The sequence below is a fragment of the Zeugodacus cucurbitae genome, chromosome 5 (assembly GCF_028554725.1).
Source record: "Zeugodacus cucurbitae isolate PBARC_wt_2022May chromosome 5, idZeuCucr1.2, whole genome shotgun sequence".
NCBI lineage: Eukaryota > Metazoa > Arthropoda > Insecta > Diptera > Tephritidae > Zeugodacus > Zeugodacus cucurbitae.
The window spans coordinates 64,738,159-64,760,566 of NC_071670.1; the positions used below are offsets into that span (position 1 = coordinate 64,738,159).

The following is a 22,408-nucleotide window of genomic DNA, read 5'->3' on the forward strand; positions in this document are numbered from 1 at the left end:
TGTAAGTTAGTACATATGTCACTACAGTGGCATTATTGTCAGTTTATTTGTCGTTTTTTAAAGCTGGAACTCGATACTTTTTTCATAAATATTAAAAAAAAAACAAGTTTGTATCAAAACCTTTATTTTGTATGTCAATGGCACTGTGGTCTGTTGCTAACTACTATAAAAAATTTAATTTAGTATATTTCCAGAAAATAAAAAAAAATTAAAACAAAAATTATTTATTTCCCACTTAAGGCTAAAACTTAACATTTAAATATAATTAATTTAATTAATATTTATATTTGGTATGGTTACCGCGCTTGTACCAAAAGTGGAGCTCGCGCTTTACTTCCCAGCGACGCCATTTTCCTTTATATTTTGTTTTTGGTAAATACTACAGTTTTATTTTTTGGTTATACAAAACGCTACTCAAAATTCGTGCTTTGACGTTACACGATAAAGAAAGGCACACCCATTGTCAGTATTTATATTTGTAGACCAGCTGCTCTGGCAGACGCCACGATCATTCCGTGCGTTGTATGATCAACTCGATCTTGTCACCGGCGGCGGCAATTAAAGGCACTGTCAGACAGCAATCGAAGTCCTGTGTCTTCATCTCATTCACCTGCGATGTTACAGAATTAATTAATACAATAAATAATAGAGAAATATCGGAGTCCTCCAAACTCACCTGCATAATTCTGTCGAACGGCTTTAGCACACCACTCAAATCCGCCGGTCCACCGGAACGTATGCGATTGATAAACACACCACGCTCGTACAAACCATCCGACACCGAAAAACCATAATCATCATATACTTTGTCCTTCTTCAAGGTCACATGAAATACACGATGCTTGCCGCCATCTTTGCCACACGCCGAAGTGGCATCGGTATTCGAGGAGGGACTGCGTGGCCGTCGCTGTACTTTCGCATAAATGGCTTGCGGTTGTGGCATGTTCACACCTTCCAGATTCCCACCACCCATAATGCTGGAAATCTCGTGTGCGCGTAGTATTTTCAAATCTACGGTTTCACCGAGATTTTGTAAAATATTTGTCGCATGCGACAGTGGCATGCCTTGCACCGAGTCCTCATTAATTGCGAGCAGCTGATCGCCAACGTGTATTTGTCCATGCTTGTGCGCAATGCCGCCTGGAAAAAGTTAGTTCATTAATGTAAAGATTCCAGAATCTCGAGATTTGAAAAAAGACACTCACCTTCCACAATGCCACTGATCGTTATGGGTTTGCTGATATCTTCACTGCCTGCTAGCGTTATGCCCAGTAGTCCACCTTTCGGTTCCAAACGCACCGTGAAGATGATTTGATGTAGACTGCTGCCGCTACTTTTGCTGCTCGAGCTCGCCGCGGAGCCGTACACTTTGTTCTCCATTGGTGGTGGTAAAGCGCTGCAATCGGCGCTGTTGAGAAGGAATTGATCAAATATTGTAACTAGGTATCGTCTTCGGAATACTCTCGAACCGAAAAAATGTTCTAACTGCTTAATCTTTCCTCTAATTGATATAGTCTAATGAATATTATACTGTAGAACGATAGATACGAGTTTCTTGAAAGGTTACAGAGCTGTGATGGCTCATTCGGACGGACCCCGGACACCGTCAAAACAAAGATGACGGAGGACGTTCATATATACATAGTGAAGAAGTAATGGACTGAGATTACAGTTCTTAATTGGATACTTAGACCCGAGAGTCGCGGGAATGGAAGAAAGCTATAACGGCCAATGGTTGTGAACCTGATTATTAGCTACTAACTTTTCGTCTTTAGTCCAAACTTCATATAGTGTGGAAGTCGTATTGATTCGAATCACGGGTTGAATGAAAGAATGAATGGGATAAGATAAGGATTATAACTCACCTCGCATAGCGATCCAAATCATATCCGGTAAAGTCGTGATAATTATTGTCCTCATTGTCTGGCAACTCCGTGGTCAGACTCTGTGTATTTTGCGCGGCAAATGAACGACCCATCGCGGACGTATTGGCGCTCCAGGTATTGCAGGGATGTGGATGATGACGCATTTGCACCGACTGCAGACTGCAACCATCGTCCATACCGGCGGTATTGTGATAGAAATCCGATTGCGGCGTCGTCGACTTCAAGGACAAGCAATCATTGAACTTGGACGTGACGTAGGCGGCGGTGCTGTACAAATCATGCTCACTCGGACTGGCTGGGCAATTACTATAGATGGGATTTGGCATTTTCTGTTGAGCATCAAATAGGAAATCAGGCAACATGACACGCTTCACGGTGAGTGTGGTGAAATCGATAGCCGAAGGGCTCTCCTTCAGCAACGAGTCGACATTGTAATGTTGAACGGGATGATTATCCACCGCCAAAAGTATATCGCCGCCACGTAGTGAGCCCGTGCGATGTGCCGGACTACCGGGTTTCACATCCGAAATAACAAAACCGCCATGACTAGAACCATTTACGCTTATGCCCAAACCAGATTTGCCCGCGCGCAACAACTTTACATTGTACACACCACTGGACGGCACCACCGAGTCGGCCATATCGATTTCGATCTCCAATTCCAACCAATTAGCAGCCGCCGTTTGTTGTGACTTCGCCGACTGCAACGTGCGATTCTCGCCCAACAACTGACGCATCGTCTGCAGATCCAGATTGTACATTTTATTGATGGCCACAATGCGATCACACTTCTGTATCGAACCGCTGCGATCGGCCACCGAGTCCGGCAACACTTGCGCAATGCTGACGGCGCGTCCGCAAGCTGTCGGCAGACCTAACACAATGCCCGAACCTTGACTGCAGTCCAGCAGCACGGGAAATGTTTCGGAGCGACAAATGCCAATAGCGCTGGGATGATGCAGTGTACCCACGCCGACGCCCATAACGCCAGTTGAGGAAGCACTGCTATTCACACCGGTGCTGCTGCCGCTGGCGCTGCTGCCACCGCTGACATTGCTGGCGGTGCCACTGTTGCTGCCGGTGCTGCCGCCGCCATTGCAGCTGCTGGCAGCACCACAGCCGCCGACTCCAGTACCACTGGAATTGCCTGCTCCACTACCGCCTCCATCGAGTGGCAGCGAACTTTTCCGCACGAAGCGCTGACGTTGCCGCGACTTGCGTGACTCCAGCGTGCTGAAACCATACTTCGGACTGCCGAGCGTTGTGTGACCTAAAAGCGCAAAAGTGTGGAAAACGAATAAACGTACGTGAAATATTGTATATTGTTAAGAGAAGCGCGGAGCTGTGTGCGCATTTGATTGAGGGGGCGCGATGAGTTGTGTGTTCTTGTGGCAGTTGAGTGAAAGTTCTTTTCAGTTCACTACCAATCGAGCTCGCGCTGCCCTGTCGCGCTATTTTTAGCGACCCCATCAATATTGTTTTAATGGAAATTAAGTGCTCACACGCACGCCGCTCACGTTTATGAGACTTTAAAGATTTGCAGGCCTTTTAGCTTTTTACGCATTTCACTTTCGACAAAAACATTTTCCATCAAACTTGCTCATACATCAATGGATACGCACGCACACTCATTAATATATATGTATATATATACAAATATCGTATATAGTAGAAGCGATCGAAAAAGCTACGCGTCGTTCTCGAAATTCGTTAACCAATAAATATTTCAATAAAAACGGGAAAAACAAATTTCTTCCGTGTAATCACGTGTGCGAGTGTGTGTTTATGTTCAATGTATTTATTTGAGTTGTTAAACATTTAGCCATGACGATTTTATGTTGTTATATCAAATCCCTACAAGTCAAAGAGTTGAAAGAACACACAACAAAAAGAGAAAACAGTAACACAAACATATACAGAAACATACAAACAGACAATCATACATAAATATATTCACAGAAACATTCCTACATATCGAAGTACCAACCATCAATCCCTTTGACACTTTTAAATGCCCTTACAATATCGCTCGATTTGTTCTATGTGACCTTTCCGTAGAGCTTTAAGTTGTTTTTCAATATCTGTCTCCTAAAATATTTTTATGTTTCTCGAAATTTATTGCGTTTTTCTCTAAAATCATGTCTTCCGATTATCATAAGTTTATTTGGTGAGGCATTATAGTGTTCTTAGAGGCATTAAGTATTTTGGTAATAATAACTTTTGAAAGTTTTAAAAAATTAGACTTCGACACTCGCCATTTACGGAAATAGATTGACAGTTATGTAATCTCTTATGTTTATACCACAATTATTCAATAGACTTTTTTTAAATATATCCAAATTATAGGCCTATAATATCTATCGATAATTATCCATTATATTCGACAAAACAAAGACCCTTTATGTTTTGTAAAACTTGATAGATTTCTCGAGAAGGTTTTTCTTAAGAAAAATTCAATCATAGTAATTTTACTGCCCACTGAGGTTTGGCATTTCATCATGGAAAGAGTTACGCTTGAACAACGTTTACAAATTGTTACTACCAAAATTCAAGTACTGTAAGGAATGTGTTTCGCGCGGTTCAACCTATAGTCAACATAATCAGCCTACTGAGCGTACTGTTCGAAACCATCACACATCTTGAGACCCAGAGAGAGATTGTACAAGAAGACCGTCTTGATTCGCTTCGAATCGCCGCTGTTCACAGCAACTCGGACCGATGTATGGAACAACTTGGCGCATTTTACGTCGAGATCTTAAATTGAAAGCGTACAACATATAGCTTGTGCAAGAACTGAAGCCGCTCGACCTTTCCCAACGTCATCGCATCACTCTATGCGCTCCTGAAAAATTCCATGAAGATGCAACGTTTTCGAGCCAAATTCTGTTCAGCGAAGAGGCCCATCTCCGGCTCAATGGGTATGTAAACTAGGAAAATTGCCGCATTTGAGACCAAGAGCAAAATGAAGAGATTCAAGAGCTGTCATTTCATCCAGAAAAAACAACGGTTTCAAAAATTATGCTGGTGAGAATGTAACCGTCAATGGTGACCGTTATCTCGACATGATAACCAACTATTTGATGTCGTTGAAGCTCGTGATCTCGGCGACAAATTGTTTCAACAGGACGGCGCCCCTTCCCACATATCCCATCAATCAATGGATTTATTAAGAGAACACGTCGGTGAGCACACAATTTCACGTTTTGGGCCTATCGATTGGTCACCAAGATCGTGTAATTCCACGACGTTAGACTTTTTTCTGTGGGTATATGTAGAGTTTAAAGTATAAGCGGACAATCCGGCTTCGATTCGGGCCTTGGAGCAAAAAATCACGCGTGTTAGTCGCCAGTTATCAATCGAAATGCTCGAACGAGTCATAGAAAATTGAACTCAGCGGATGAACCATCGGAGACGTTGCCGCGATTAACATTTCTAAAAAAATCATTAAAAAAATAAATGCCTAAAAATGTTCTTTCGTATGGAAATAAACATTCATAATTAAATTTTTATTTTGTGTGTGTTTTTTAATGTAGGAACTGAAAGAAAAGGAGCTCGCAGTTCAAGACCATCGGCTGTCATCCTTTTGCCATGTAGGAAAGATTCGCAGATTTTTTATTTAACTTCTTGGATCTCCTTCAATCATTCATTTCCAGGTTTTATGATCAGTCTAACTGTTTCAAACGCGACTAGATCCTGGTAAGATCGAAATATTTAATCACCGATCGCTCTTTAGCTCTATTTTTAATTTCAAATCACTACTCTGTTTACTAATTTCGATTTCGAAACATCTGCATTTTCGAAAATATGAGTCTACCATATCAACTCTATATAAATATTTCCTTCATGCAAAGTCCCCACCACAAGGTACTAGCAGCTCCACTAAGAGTTTTCCGCAATTAAAAATGACGAAGTAACAACAGATTATCAACGTAATAATTACGGTAAATTTATGCATTTGATTTCTAAATAGCACACGGAAATGCAATAAAATTTAATAAAGTCTCTTAATCAAAAACAACAACAACAACAGCTACAACTACACACCTCGTTTGATCAAAAGAAATGTGTCGTTTTGAAATAAAAACTTAAAAATAGCAAATTACTTTATGCCACAGTGAATGCTTGTCACACTCGAAGTGTGTCTCCCCCGATTTTAATGGAGTTTTCACAACAAAAAGCAACAACTCGAAGAACTTAATCCACGGGCTTCGGCCATGGCTATATGTAACCATGTGTTTATGATTCCCTATACACATTACCTTTGCATATGTGTTTGTCTGTGTGTGCGTGTTATTTTATGATCAGCAAATGTCACAAATTCATATTGACATAAGTCAAATTGCGGCTGACAGTCGCTGCGCCAAACACTTCGGTCGCTTTACACGCGCTGATCGTTTTGATGTGGGCGCCATTGTTGTTGTTTGTGTGGTTTATCCAAGTTTTTTTAGTGTTTTCATATTTTTTTCTTATTTTAGAGCGTTCGCCAATTGCTTGAATACTGTCTTGTAATTTTCAGATTACTGCTTATTTGAACCACATTTCTCTTGTAAAGTACCGCAATTATTGCTATACTCGGGATAGTTATTGCATTTCTGATCGTTTAATGTACATAAATTTCGCTACTGAGAGCAAATATTATTATAGTCAATAAAAACTTTCAACCGACTGTTGTCCACTGCGTATGAGTAATATTATCATTAAATTTTGATAGGTGCTGTAACAATCATCTAGAGGTGAAGATAATAAGCCTAATATAAACAGTTCTCATACATAATGATCCCCTAAAGACCTCTCGTTATTCAATTAAGCATTTTTGGTATCAAATGAAACAATTTTGAAAGTTATAATAATAATCTAGGAGACCGTTTTTGCGTTTTTAATGGGCTTTAGTTGAACAGTCTTTAAATGATAAACAAGCCCACAATGTAAAATTGTCTACTGCACTGAGAATCTTTGCTAGAATCTATTTTTTTGCAATAGTACGATTCTTTTCGTGAACGGATTTCAAAATACGACTTCTCGAAATATCACCACAAGATCACCTATACACGGTGTATTCAAAAAATAACTGGAATTCTTGAAATCTTGGACAAAAACAATACTGTAACCATGCCCCCACCTTCCTATTCGCCTGACATATCCTCGTTTCTATTTCCAGAACTTTAAAGGGCTTCCCCCTAAATGTCTATCGTTTTACAAGCATACGAGATATCGCTGAAAGAACCAAAGGCTATCCCATAAACCGAATTTGAGAAGTGTTTCGACGACTAAAAAAGCTTTGGCATAAGGGCATAATATTGAATAGGGACTATTTTGAAGGTGACAACATTAATGTAGACGGATTAATAAACACTTTTTCCACGGAAATTTTTTCAACGAAAATTCCCTTTATTTTTTGAACAAATGTCGTACAACTTTGTACATTTACAATATTATTGGCTTTCTAACCTATCTCGTCATCAAATACGACTTTTTACATGCTTCAAAACTCTTCCTAAACTAGACAATACGATCCCTATAAGAGAGGTTGTTGAGAAACTATACAAGACTTTCAGTATATGGGTTCGCTTAAATCTATTATTGTATGAGTAAATCTGTTCAAGTTGAAATAATATGATTAATATACATAAATGTTGATAAATATAAACTCTTTTATCGGTTTCGAAGCCTTAAAGATCAAAGAACTCATATTGCTGCTAGGAAAATTTAAAAAAATTATCTTTATTTAAATCGAGCTTCGAAAGAAGAGTCAAATATATCCGAAAGTATAGTTATTCCTAAATAAATAAATCCATGTTAGGACTCACTCTAGCAGGAAAAATGGTTTCTAAGATCACTTGATAACAATGACTCAACTTCGACAAAATAAATAAGATCAAATAGTAGACAGAATGGTATTTAATTTCAAAACTGTAGAGATAACAGTTAAGAGAGTTAATCCATCAAGTGGAAATTTTATAAACTTTTCCAACTTTCCAAATACGAAAGTTGATCGAACAACTTCTTTTCCACTTCTTTATCTCTCATTAGTCTCGTATTTAATTCCCTCATATTTAAAATCCGCACCTGTAACCCTTCACTTGGCACAACTCACTCTGTGATCTCCCTTCACTTAGGCGCCAACTGTCGTGCATTACCGCAAAATATTGTCAACAGACGTGCAACATTGCTGGCGAGCGACATGACAATGCCATTGTTACTTGTCACAAAACACGAAAATGTCGCATAAATCAAAAGTTTGCAACGGCTTTGTTATTGTAATTACTCAAAAACATGCAGCGAAAATTGTTGCATTTGTAAATTTTGGAAATAATTCCAGCGCCAAAACGCATTTTTCTAAAATGCGAAAAGTTGTCGCTACAGCAACAACAACACACTGCTATGTTAACAAATCGTCTGCGCTCAGCTGTCAACGCGGCGCTGCTGACAAGCGACGGCGTGGAGAGAAATGAAAACAACAAGGAAGAAAGCCACACAAGCTCCGTCTCTAACGGTATACAAGTACATGGTCTGTGTGTACGTACCTCTTCGCGTCAACGCGTGCGCCGGCATAATTTGCATCTGTGTGTAGCCGCGTCCCGTGTTCGCATCCAACATTGTCATCACCTCGTCCGGACTGTAGGCTGAATTCTCGATGATGGTGTCGTCAATGGAGAGCACTTGATCACCCACAGACAAGGCGCCACATCTGTAATGGAATTAGAGTTTTTATTTGCATATTTGCTGGAGGAAAGTGAGCGATTTGGAAAATGTAAATGGAATATGAGGGATTGAAAAGGGATTAAAAAATCTTAAAACTTATCTCGACAAAATCAATAGGCTCTGAGTCTATTTCAGAGGGTCTTTCAACTAAAAATCAGATAAAAATGGTGGGTTGGTAGCCTATTCGAATAATTTTTTATGAATTTTTCCCTGGACGGACAATGGTCCGGGTCCGTTTCGGTAACATAGACTTGGTCGTCGTGGAAACGCGATGATTTCAATAATATCTTGTCTTAGACCTCTGTCTTCACTTTGTCATTGAATGTTATTAGCCCCAGATTCGTAATTAATTCAGTCAACACCCTGGTTTAGAGTTCTGTCGTAACACTTCGAGTGAACTTTTTATGTTCTCGACTTCCATAAGGTATAACCCGATTTAGGCACCAGCACCACCAGACAGTCGGAATACATATCTGATTTATACCATCGGCCATGCATTAAAACCCTTCAGTTATTCCGAAATCTATCACAACTGCTCGGATGGAGCTGGCAGAGTTTTAAATACATAATGGGAGCATAACCATGAACTCCTCTGGAAAAACTATGTATAGCGATATCATGGATAATAATTTTGAAGCCATCGTTAGAGATTCTTCTATATTATTATTGTCCTTAGTAGCTAAGCAGTCCCTTTTATAGAGGACTATCTTAAAAAATGATATAGTCTGGCAATATATTTAATGGTCTGAGCTTGTTGATGATCTAACTGTTGCCAAATATAATCTGGTTACTATACATCAACTTCTTTGGTTTAAATGCTGGACCCTTTGTCTCGGGTAAAGACTAAGTTCCCTTAAAATTCAATGTCTGTTATCCCTAGCTTATCCTAAATAGTATAAGTATTTTCGATATCAGAACCAACTCTACTATGATTAAGTTACCTACAATTACTATAAATCCCCGTTATACTCGACTAATGCAATCACTCACCTGTCCGCAATACTCGCTGGCATTATGCTCGCTATATAAACGCCCGCTGCACTGACTTCATCGATCTTCGTGTGGTCCATATGACTAGATGCCGGATAATTGCACAATACCAGACCCAATTTATCATTCATTGGACGTTCGATTTCAATGAGAAGAGGACCCATTGAGAACTCAACACTCTGCACGAGGGACACATCATATTCGACAGTGAGATTTGTATAACCGGAAACGTGGCCGCCACACTTGATGATCTGTTGTGCCTCTGCCAGTGTCTTGCCAATCAGTGAAAGCTACAAATAATAGAGGAAATCAAAATAAAAACTAAAATAAAAAACTTTCACGAAAGCAGGTGGAAATTGTCAAGCGCTGCGGAGCACTCAACATTTGTGTCTATTAATATATCATAAACCAACTCACATTATCCACACGCAACAGCCGATCGCCGGGTTTGATGCGTCCGGTCTTGTAGACAGGTCCGTGCGGTCGTACGTGCGTGACGATCAATGGAAAATCGCCGCCGCCACGTAACGTCAGACCCAAACAGCCGCTCTCACGTTCCACAGTGATTTGCGCCAATTTCGATGTGACGCACAAGCTATTCTGGGAGACTGCAATCGCAATATGTTCAATTCGAAATCCATGTAAACAAAGTGTTGCAGCCCGAGTCAGTCACAACAACAAGTGTGCGCATGTTGCAAGGCATTGCGCGGCGATTACATTCAAATCCGTTCACAAATGTTGGCACATCGATGTTGCCGTTGTGATTGTTGGTGATTCCGGTGACGATTGATATGATTCGACAGTTGATCAGTTGCAATGGAAATTCCATTATAGCCATGTGACGACAGATCGCATATAGCAGATCGAGCAGTGAACAGTTTGTGTGATGATTATTGAGGAATTGCGCAAAAGTTTCATTGGCGAAGAGAAGTTGAAGAGAAAAGCAGAGAAGAAATGAAATTACCAAATGTTTTTCTTTGTTTATGAGTATTTACATATTTAAATCTCTAAGATCATATGTATATACTTCTCTATGTTAATATTGGTTACAAAGTCAATATATTATAAACTTGTTCGACTATAGTTCTTGCCTCTGTTTGACCTCATGGGTCTTTCCCCATTTCGACAACCTTCCACTCTTTAAAGGAATCTTCCTCAAACTATCTACAATACGATCGATCTCTCTTTCAGAATATTGTCGAGGTCTTTTCTCCATATATCGGAAAATAACTAAATACTTGACCTCTGGAAATTTGCCTACCGCGTCGACCTTCGGCAATTGTATGCATTCCTATATTTAATTCTATATTGTCTAGAATCATCTTCTCCAGACAAATTCTACTCCCAACTGTCTAGAAGTACCTTATATTCCTCCGGTACTTGCAGTAGTGGGGTAGCGTTATTTTATCTAAATCTGGCAATTACATATACTATATCTCTCAATGACTCGAGGTATTTTTTGGGAATTCGTACCAGCATTGAAGTATAAAAATCAAAAGTCATAGTATGTATGTGATTGGCGTTCAACTGTTTAGACGGTTATAGCCGAATCGATGAGAGCGCGCCACTCCTCTCTTTCCTTCGCAGTTCGGCGCCAGTTGGAGATTACAAGTGTAACCAGGTCGCTCTCCACCTGGTCCCTCCAAGGGAGTGGAGGCCTTCCCCTTCCTCGGCTTCCTCCGGCGGATACTGCATCCAACACTTTCAGAACTGGAGTGTTTTCGTCCATTCGGACAACATGATCTAGCCAGCGTAGCCGCTGTCTTTTTATTCACTGAACTATGTCAATGTCGTTGTATAACTCGTACAGCTCATCGTTCCATCGTCTGCGGTATTCGCCGTTGCCAATGTTCTGAGGTCCATAAATCTTGCGCAAAATTTTCCTCTCAAAAACTCCTAGTGTCGTCTCATCTCAAAAGTCATAGTAAGGATCGAAAATAGTGTGATCGGAAAGTTGTTATTTGGTTAGTCTAAGAAATATTCCTTATTTATGATTCGACCTTGGCTTCTCGTAACGCTTTTAGTTCTCATATTGATCCGACACTTCGAAAAAGGTCTAAAAATCCTAAAGATCGATATTATTCTTAAAAGTTGCTATTATAACTAGAGAAACCTGGAGGGAATTATTCCAATATTAATCACTAATGTTACTCGGCTTTCCATATAGCCTGGACCACAGGTCTAATCCTATTTTAAAAAAATATATATTTAAGCCATTTTAGTGCCGTTCAGACCTCAACGATCAACAGAAGGTTGATGTTGCCAGCAACATGTTGCAAAGATGTTGCGAGTACAATAATGTACAATCCACTAGCAAGAATATGAGTACAACAAACGAGTACTTTTCAGCCCTCAACGATCAAATAAGTAAGTATAAATGTTGCTAGCAACATGTTGCGAGCACAATTAAGATGTGCACAGAAAGCAATATTGCCGGTTTGCTTGTAATTATAATATGAAACAATAACAAATTATAATGCTTAACAACTAAACAACAGAATACTCACTATATTCGGGCAAAGAATATTCGATTTCCACCACAGCGGGACCAGCCGCATCACACGAACCACCAGTACCCGTGGAGCCATCACAAGCGCCACCGCCGCACAGCATGCTCATGACGTGCTGATTGCTCAAACCAATTGTGGAGATGCCGTCAATTTGATGAATACGATCGCCGGGCGCTAGAAAATCCGCAGCGTGACCCAGTGGACTGAGTGCGCCGATAACAGGTGGATACGAGAGGTCGTTGCGTTCTACGCACAGACACACAAGAAGACACGAGAGCACAGACACACAGAATACACGTGTGAATGCAATTGATGTCGAGGCGTTTTCGATGAATGAAACGGTGTTGTTGTTGTTGTGTATATGCAATGAGAAAAGAAAATAAAAAATGTATAAATAAATAAATAAACAAAAATTGCCAATTAGATGTAGCCGCCGAAGCCGTAAAGTAACGCTGTAATTTGTGGTGGAATCATTAGAAACGCACCGATGCACTGATTGAGGCAACTGGTGGGTTCCGCCGATTGTACTTAAAGAGTTGCATGTGTGTATGTGTCGGCTGCAGCATCTGTTTATTTATTTAGCGAACAAGTGTTGTTTGTATTTTATTGCTTAAAGACACACACACATACATACAAACATATTGAAACTCAAAAGTGCACCATAAGGAGCCTGCAGTGGCGGCTCTCGTGCTATAAAAGTGCACCGTTAGCCATAAAATATGTGCATATTGTTTTTGTAATTGGTGCTGTTACAATTTTAGCCATTTTTAATGAATGCAATGAAGTGTTCAATCGCTGCATAAAAATGCTCGCACACCTTTATTACTGCCATCAAAGTATATATCACACACCGATCCATCTGTGCATATACATGTGTGTAAATATGTATGTATATGTTTGTTGTTGTGTGTATTCATATAACTCAAGCACCGCTGCACTACTATGTCTATTATGTGTGACACCTTTCGCTGCGTGACTGTGAAATTTGATTATAGTATTTGTGCGTAGCGAAATAAATTTTCATTTCCTCCTGCCACAAATCAAGTCATTCATGCGACGACGAAACGACGCAGCCAAAATGGCCAAGTGCCAAAAAGTCGTACAGAAACATACATACGTACATATATACGAGTGTGTATATGTAAAGCTATAAAACTACTACTTACAAAACCAAAAAATACGAGGATATGAAAAAAACCCTTTTCAAAGGTAAATGTTGCTCGAAATAGTGAATATTAAAAATTATTATATAATTAAATTATTTTCTAGTCCTAACTGAATGGATTTTATATTTAATTTTCCCAATAAAAATCCTCATACAATTATTATTCACAAAATTAACAAGTAAGAAAGGGCTAAGTTCACTACTATAACGTAAACCACTATATGTGACCTGGTCTACGGAAAGGGGGCTTAGGTGTCAAAAATCAATTTTCACTTTTTAGTTGATTCAGAAAACTAGTTTGCGCACGTTAGCTCCCTTTTCGTAGACCAGGTCACATATATAGTACATGAGTTTTGGGGTAATTCCTGAACCAATATCACTCAATATTCAACACTCACCTATATTATATTCAAAACTTTACGTTCACATAATTCTGCTAAGATATTTCACATATTAACCGATATACATATGTACATATATGGTATAAAGTCCACAGGAAGTTTGATAATCGTATATCAGGTACATGGGAGCTAAGGGAAGTTATGACCCAATTTTACTAATTTTTGGAACATTATTAACAGAGAAAATTTACATCTGAACTATTATTGAATTATCAGGGAGATTTACTAATATTTTCTGTAAAAAATCATCCATTAGCATTGAGGTCTTCATGATCGAAAGCGAATTCGTCAGTAGGTGGGGTTGTCAACAGTGAGGACTCGGTACCGGTGATACTAAAATGATATAATAATGGAATTAGAACTTTAAATGCCCCTTTATTCACAGAAAAACTCATCATCTAGATCATATGTATCACCCCATAAGTGAAATCTGTTTGATGGACACCCCTCAAACTAAAGTAGTTTTGGAACAAAATTCGTTAGAATTTCAATATTCGTTTCGATTATATGAAACGCCTCGAATTTCCCCTCGCACATTTCTCTTCAACTGTTCAAAAGTCGTTATGTTGGTGTTGAAATAACGTTACTAAGGTATTCTCAATGGAAATTTAGTTACGAGGTCTGTGAAGTGGTCCATTAACGTCACCTCTTTGATATATTCTTTAAATTATAGACCAATAACATTTTTGGTTGACAAAGCTGTGTTTCATGTAATCAATTTTACCCATTTGGGCCAAACTTTGACTCAGAAAGAAAACAAATTTAATCCATTTAACAATTTTACCGATTTAGATAAGTATCTGTGGGAAATCACGCTTTAAAAAACGTAATAGGTTAATATGAAGTTCTTTTGAGAAGATTATTCACAAGAAAAAAGTTCTGATTTTTCCAAATTAGTAAAATGTACATATATAACGGTCCAATAGTGATAACTTTTTGGTGAATCTTTGACCCTAAATTACTACTTTGATTTTCCAAAACTTCTTGCTGTACTTTCTCTCACTCTGTTTGATTATGCCAATTTATATAATTTATACCAGTTATTTGCTACATTCATACCCCCCAAAGCTTAGTAAATCAATTCTTCGAATCGGTGGTTAATTCGTATTCGAAAACTTTTAAAACTGCTTGTCGTTCTCCTCTCAATTTATTTGATTATACCAATCTTAATGACTTATACCACTTGTTTGTTCGTTTGGCTACTATTTAAAGTTTCGTAAATCGATCCAATTGGTCAGCGATTAATTTGTATTAAAAAGCATGTACAATCGCTCGCCGTTCTTCTCTCAATGAATATGATTATACCAATCTAAATGACTTATACCAGTTGTCTGTTCGATTCGTTACTCTAAAATTGGTAAACCAATTCTATCGGTCGGCGAATTAGTTTTTATTTTAACACATGGATAATACGTTTCTTTAAAAATTGGAATTATTAACCTCTCCCACTCTTCATATACGAGTCATGAAGAAAACGCAGATCACCGCAGCGTTAGCCAAAATTTTAATGTTTCAGACAGTTTCTTTTTTACAGACGAATGCATGAGTGTATATGTGTCCAATATCTATATAAATCACAGATATATAAGTATGTATCTATGTAAATGCCGCAACTGTTTCCCCGCAATATCAATTACTTTTACTGCCAAGCAAATATCCAATCAGATGCTACGTCGTAGCAACAATAATAAACCAAATAATAATAATAACAACAACACATGAAAGTAGTGCAAAGTTGTCATTGTCGCATAGCAGGAAATTTGGCTGTACGCCTCCATTATATTATTTTCCCCACAAAGCGTCTTATGGCCTTCTTTATTACACGCTGTCAAACATATGCAAATACTCGCAATCTATTTTTTCTTTATTTTAATGTTTTTCTTTTGCCATTTCTGCTTGTTTCTTGTTTTTGTTTTTATAATATTTGATTTTTATTTTAATTTTTTTTCTAAATTTTTGCCGGCGAATGTCTGAGATTCCCCATGCGAGTATCCATCCAACATGTGGTGATTTCAGCAACAATGTTGACATGCTTGGATACGGCGTCGCGTCGCGTTGTGATTGTCTAGACTCTAGACATGCGGTCAATAGCGAGAAGACAAAAAACAAAAACAATTCTAAAATAACAAGAAATTCAAATCACTTTTTCTGCCGTTCATGGCTGCCAAGCCGCCGAATTCACAGCGCCTCCCAGCTGAATCTTCAACGCCCGGTTGATTCATGCCAACTGGGCATTGCCAGCCAGTTTATCAGCGCGGTCCACACCTCCCGCGGGTCTAACGGCGGCTACTGCAGCCTCCACATATACAGGGGCACTCGCATATGTGGACAGTAGCAGTGGCAGCGCTGTCATGTGGCGTCTGTCGTTGGCCGCTCGGCATTCACACAGCTGCCGCTCATCGCCGCCTGCGCGAGATTAGAAATCTCTTTCGTTATGATTTATTTAAGCAGCCAGTTTAATTTATGACATTTCTTAATCAGTTATAAGCTAAATTCTATTGTAATAATAAATGTGGCGCTCAGCACTGAATCAGCTTGAAGAATTCAATTGCATCATCGGATTTTATCAATCGTAGAACATGCTGGGTTGAATTTAAAAAATGATTTAATTGGTAATAAAAATGGGCGAATAAACTTCGGATTTCTCATAAAAAACTGACATTAAAGATGAACTGGGTTAGAATTAGAAATAATATATATGTATGTATATACATACATATACATATGTATACTTTGATGGATTAAAGAGTTTTGAAATAACTGAATATCAACATTAATAAATTTTCGAGCTCAATTTCATATTAAAAATATAATTTCAGTATGATTGCATATTTTTAAACAGATATGCGACGTGTTCGATTCGCCACTTTTCGCGATTTCACTGAACTTTCCTCTCTTGCCCAAAAATTTGCTTGAGAAAAGTGTCTACCATACAATAGCAGAGAATAACTAGTAACTCAATAAAGTGGTATAAACGCTTGCTAAAGTCTCAAAATTGTAGCAGTTGTCTGTTCGATTCTCCAATGTTTGTTGATTCAATATGTGAGAAAGTATCGCTGGATTCCTTATTTTGGTTAAATAATGTCCCACTTTCTTATTTCATTATACCATTTTATTTTCGAATTATACCCGTTTATTTTTCGATTAACTCCTCTCGAAGGTTTGATGAATCGAAAAGAGCTATAATTGAGTGAGAAAATAGTGTAGAATCCCTCATTTGAATGAGATAATTTTATTATACCATTTTATTGGAATTATACCAGTTTGTTGTTCGATTCACCACTCTCTAATCAAATATTGTCATAACTAAGTGAAATTGACGTCATTTGATTGAGTTCTATACTCTCATCTGTAGAAATCCGCAATAAAAAGCAGCAACAATGTTGTGCAGTTGAATCAATGAAGGGACTTTCTTCCGACTCTTTGTTGTTTTTTGAAAGAATCATTATATTAATTGTACGCTTTTATTCCTAACTTCGAATTTCCGACATTAAACTTTATGTACGACTCATTCAACTTTTCTTTATAAATAGTTTTCTTGAAAAAAATACTCATTTGCACTTCGTAAAAACACATGTTTCGTCGCATGACACACAATTAACATTCGCTTAAGTGTGGCGAATTTCAGAATTTTATGCGAACTATAAATCACTGAAGAGAGAGAATGAAATTAATTTATTAAACATCATATACCGTTCATGATGAATGTGTTTGTGGGTGTAGGCAAGGCGACGATTTCTGCAGAAATACTAAATACTTTTTGTGAATGCTTCATTAAGTGGGATTTGCGATACTTATTTTTAATGGCATTTAGTACTTATGTGTAGAGACACGACTTCGTATATAAACTTGAAACATACATAAATTTGAAAATTAGTTTATTATGTGTTTCTTGAATGCTGTTGAAAAAAATAACTTAAATTGACTTAAGTCAAAATTGAGAAATTCAGAGGCAAATTATTTAAATTTTAAATTTGTCTGGATTGAAACCATCAGAGAGTTCAGTGAATATGGAATATAAGAAAGGGTGAAGTTTAATAGAGTGTTTAATAGAGTAGACGGTGTTGTTTGAGTCTGAAGGATAACGATATAATTTTTATACTTGAACTACTAACAAAAGCAAGCATAAAGAAATCAAAATTTTACTTAGTTCGACAAAACTCAGAGAGTGGTGAATCGAACAACCAATCAACTAGAAGCCTAATAGGATATTGTTCTACATTATATTGAGGTCTATTCTCTTGTATAATATTCAACTGGATAACTTGTTTTCTGTCTTCATATGTACATAATTTTTTAACTAGTAGCTAGCAGAGATTAGTCTAGTGCGTATATGAAAATATTATATGTGGTAGGCCTATTTGACCGCTACTTTTTTTCAACTTGAGTATAAAGCCGTCAATTATGGTTTCTCTGGTTTCCCAATATTAATCGTCTATGTGCTAACTGAATTAATATTATCCCTATATAGGGACGAACTTCCCGTATCCAAATAAACTTGGAAGCTTCGAATTCAGAATCTTTATAATGACAAACCCGGTACAATTGGCCAGTTTGAGTTCAACATACTGCCCGTAATTTGTGTAATAAGAACCGCTATAGTAGGGAAAATTGGTCAAAATTGCATCAACTTTAATCAACCGACTTTATATGCTGTCTTCTTAAGACATTCACCTGATGGTCATATGCCGAAATCTTCTTTAAACAAAATTTCATTAATTTTTTGTGTTTTCTTTAAAATTAAAGATTTGAAGATCTGAAAAAGTCTGCATCTGTATCAATTTATCAATAAATAGAAAGCTTCTGTGACACTTTGTTTACAAGTAATTTTAAACAAATATTTTTCTCGACAAAAAGGTGGTATATTTTTCCAAAACAAAAATTCTCCGAATTAGCGAAAAATATCTTTGATTGATTTTGTTAAGCAAAATTTATGTTTTAATCTACTTTTTGTTCTTTTATAAATAAAAATTGTATAATTTTGTAAAAATATGCACGCAGACTTTCTGAAAGAAGTACAAAGAAAACTTGTGTCAACATTCCATAAGAAATGGTGTTTATTGTCAGCAGTTGGAAAATTAAAAAAGAAGACACCGGAAATATATACATATGGGCTTTCAGCATACACAAATTGTGAAACAAAGAGATTTTTCCAGGAATTTACAAAAATAATAATTTAATAATGTAAATCGAAATTCACAAGCGTTTACAATGTTGCATTCCAGCGTTTATGCAATAGGGAAATGGACCATATGTTGACCTCTCTTTGAAATTGAAACAAACTTTCGATAAACAAACATAAATACATATTTACAATCGTATATAGAACAGCAGCCCACTCAAAGCGTTTCGTTACAAATTTTTATTAGACATCAACAAACTGTCATATTTGATAATTAAATGTACAACTATTTTGATAGAATAATTTGCAACCCTGCTCAGGCGGCATTTAAGTAATCTTCTTGCAGATTATGTTGTCAGTCCATCAATCAATCAAATAAATTGAGACGCGAAGCATGTCGTGAGTCTGTTTGAGGACACGCGCTCTAGCTTTTAGAGATTTTGTGATGTCAAATTTCTCAGAATGAAAATTGAAACTCGCACACATTGCACAATCACACAACCTAGAATGTATTTAGAACTGTGGGTTGTGGCATGAATGCTGCATATGACATACAAAACTATATGAGGAACCCCTTTCACAGCCGCAAGCCAAAGCGGAAGTGGAGTACGATGAGATTTAGACATGATTTCGACACATAAATACATTTTGATTGGATAAATTTAGAAAAATGTGGCACTAATTGTTGCGGGTTAAATGGTGGTGAGCACGGGGTAATGAGCGGCACGAGTGCATGCCCGCTTAAATATAACATTTTATGGGTATACCTAAGAGGGAAAAATTAAAGTATTTTTATACTTTTGAATCAAACACTGCTAAAATCGATATGGAACGAAACGATGGATAGCAACGAAAATGGGTGACGCAACGAAATTGCGTCACGTACGAACATGAGAGAGCCACCATATTGAATACTAATCCCTTTTATGTATATTATATAATTTTGTTTTAATAGAACGGTGTGACTCCGACTAAGAAAAAAATTAGAAGGTTGCCACATTTTTTTAAATTTTAAGTCGAATTCCTAAAAATTTTAATATATTATTAAAACCTGGTTAACAATTTGAAAAACATTAAGCCATTTTCAAGTCAAAAACATTTTTGGGTGGAGTTGCCACTTAGTTAATAATTTTAGTTTTTAATATTAATAGTTTAAAAATCCCTTAAATGTGGTATCTAAATTAAAAAGTTGAATACAAATTAAAGTGAAAGATATTTGTGGAGGGAGGTTGCCACCCGGGTAAATTTTTTAACTTTAGTGAAAAGATTAACTAAGTGCTATAGCTAGGTACCGAATTGAAGCAGTTTGAGGGAATTTATTTAAAAAAGTTTGGAAAAGGATTGCCACCTATTTATAATATTTAATTTTTGAAAATTAATAAGATGAACGAGTTATTTCAATAGAGAATCAAAGTCAAGTGATTTATGAAGTTTTAAAATTGAAAATATTTGTTATATGTGAGAAGGTTGCCACCTGTTCAAATTCTATTCAAATAAATTGAAAAAAAATAAATGAAATTACTATAAAAGCATCGAATTAAATTTTTTTAAGAAGATTTATTTCAGAGATATTTTTGAAAAGGGTTGCCAATTATTAAAAAATAAAAATAATTCAATATTACAAGATGGATTAAGAGGTGTTAAAAAATATTTAATTTTGAAGAAATATTTGCGAGAATTTTTTTCCTATAGGGTCTTCACCACACATATACCAGTATACAAAGAAAATTTCGAATTACAATTTTCGACTCTCAAGTGCTTCCTTTTCGAGGTTATTGCACTGCTAACTCACCTGCAAATGTGATGCCCATATTGTGTGCGCTGTCACGTGGCAATGTTATTGTTGCATATGTAGTGCCACGATCGGGTGCCAGACCGGAATCCTCCGACTGTGCTGGACTCATAGCGCGATCCACTGCAAATAGAGAAAAATAAAATTCTTCAATTAATTAAGAAAATTATTCGCATTTTCTTTAATATTCTTTTTACATTCTTCAATGTAAACACGCTGTAAACAAATTTTTGGGAAAAATAATGGCAAAAGCCAAAAATTAAATCAACTTGCCAAATCAATTTGTAAACAAAAACAAAAAAAATAATTTCTCACACAGACGAAAATTGTAAACAAGTTAAACAATGCAAAAAGATAACAAAAACAAAAAGAAATTTACAAAAGTATTAAATAGCAAACACGCAATTTTCCCTCTCCCTCTCTCAGTACACATTTCCCCCCGCGCAAAAAATCAAAACAAAAGTGAAATTGCGCGCTTCCTGGTGGTCCCATTCTGGTCCCCGGCTCGTTAACACATCGCATTTTATGCGCCCTTTTTTATTATATTCCTCAATTCCTGCTCCACTTTTTTGTTGTTTGTATTTCCTTCTTGTGTGTGTGTGTTCGTGCCATTTACGATCATCATTGCATTGTTGTAAAATGTGTTAAACGCATTTTATTGTGCGAAAATCAGGCCTTGTTATTGCTTTTATTGTACTCGCGTAAATCTCATCAATCATTGATGATGCCGTTAATGACTGCTGCGTCTGTGCAACTGACCCTGCCCTCCCATTCGCAGCATTTTGCATTTGCGATCATTGTGATCCATGTGATCATTAAGCTCGAATACCACAGCCTCTCTCATTTGCTCGTAAACGCTGTCGGTTTTTTATGGCATTATTCGCCATTCGCCATCGCATGACTTCCCCCATTGATTATACGAGCAAAAAGAGACATACATACATACATATGTATAGTATATAAAGAAGACGGTCTAAATTTAAGAATTTGTTTAGCAAAATTATTCTAGATTCACAAAGAAAAATTTGGTAGACACAATTGAGGAAGAGGGGTCTTTTGGGACTTCCTAACATCTCAAAGAAACTCACTAAACTTAATAAAGACCTTCAGAATGAAAGACAGATGAGTCCTTTATACCCTACTAGGAATTTGTAAGATTATGAAGCTCGATGGCGTCAGTAAAAGGCTTCCACTTTCTAAGAGCCGACCTTAGAGCAATTTTTAATAAATTTTTGGGATTCAGAACAGTCTGGGGTTACTCCTCTTTAGCTAAAAATCTCAGAAAGCACTGATGCGGAACAACTATTTCCAGATTTCTCAGGGGTCTCAATGTACATGAGGAGGTTTCCGTATGAAGAGATTACACCTCTTATGGTGTTGTTGTTGTAGCGCTTACCTAAGCCCCGAATGAAGCGGGAAGTTTAGTTCTCATTTAAGTCATCTAACGGGAGAGGGGTTTTAGATAAGTCTTATGGTCTTTGAATTCGTTTAGCTGGAAATTTTTGGATCCTATTAAAAAATCTTAAAACAATAAGATGACGAATAAGAGCCAGAGACAATGGTGTCAAATACAATCAACAAAGATCTTCGGATGGAAAAATTAAGTTGGCATTTACACAAAACGAACATATAGTAGGGAGTCCTGCTCATCTAATGTGAAGATCGAAAAAGAATCGTAATCATGAGATCATTGTCTTGACAACTAATCGTCTTGATCCAAGCACGTTTTTGGACGTCAAATTGGATGATCATTCAGTAATCAGAAGCAGGAATAATGCCACAGTGTTCCAAGGATTGCTAAACGTTTAGTTCCTTTGAGAGATTCCGTTTTACACGAAAA

The 22,408-nt window shown here is 37.3% G+C and overlaps 1 protein-coding gene across 1 annotated transcript in view; it reads right to left on the reverse strand.

The window, feature by feature from the left end:
* Positions 1-361: 361 nt before the first annotated feature.
* Positions 362-22,408, reverse strand: part of LOC105213833 (glutamate receptor-interacting protein 2) — a 48,197-nt gene continuing 26,150 nt past the window's right edge. Inside the window, exons 2-10 of the mRNA XM_029041387.2 lie at positions 20,569-20,691; positions 12,086-12,334; positions 9,996-10,186; positions 9,579-9,868; positions 8,411-8,574; positions 1,866-3,156; positions 1,206-1,408; positions 677-1,140; positions 362-610 (exon numbers count right to left, since the gene is read on the reverse strand). Of these exons, the coding sequence (XP_028897220.2) occupies positions 509-610; positions 677-1,140; positions 1,206-1,408; positions 1,866-3,156; positions 8,411-8,574; positions 9,579-9,868; positions 9,996-10,186; positions 12,086-12,334; positions 20,569-20,691 (3,077 nt within the window). The 3' untranslated portion in view covers positions 362-508. The remainder of the gene's footprint in view (positions 611-676; positions 1,141-1,205; positions 1,409-1,865; positions 3,157-8,410; positions 8,575-9,578; positions 9,869-9,995; positions 10,187-12,085; positions 12,335-20,568; positions 20,692-22,408) is intronic.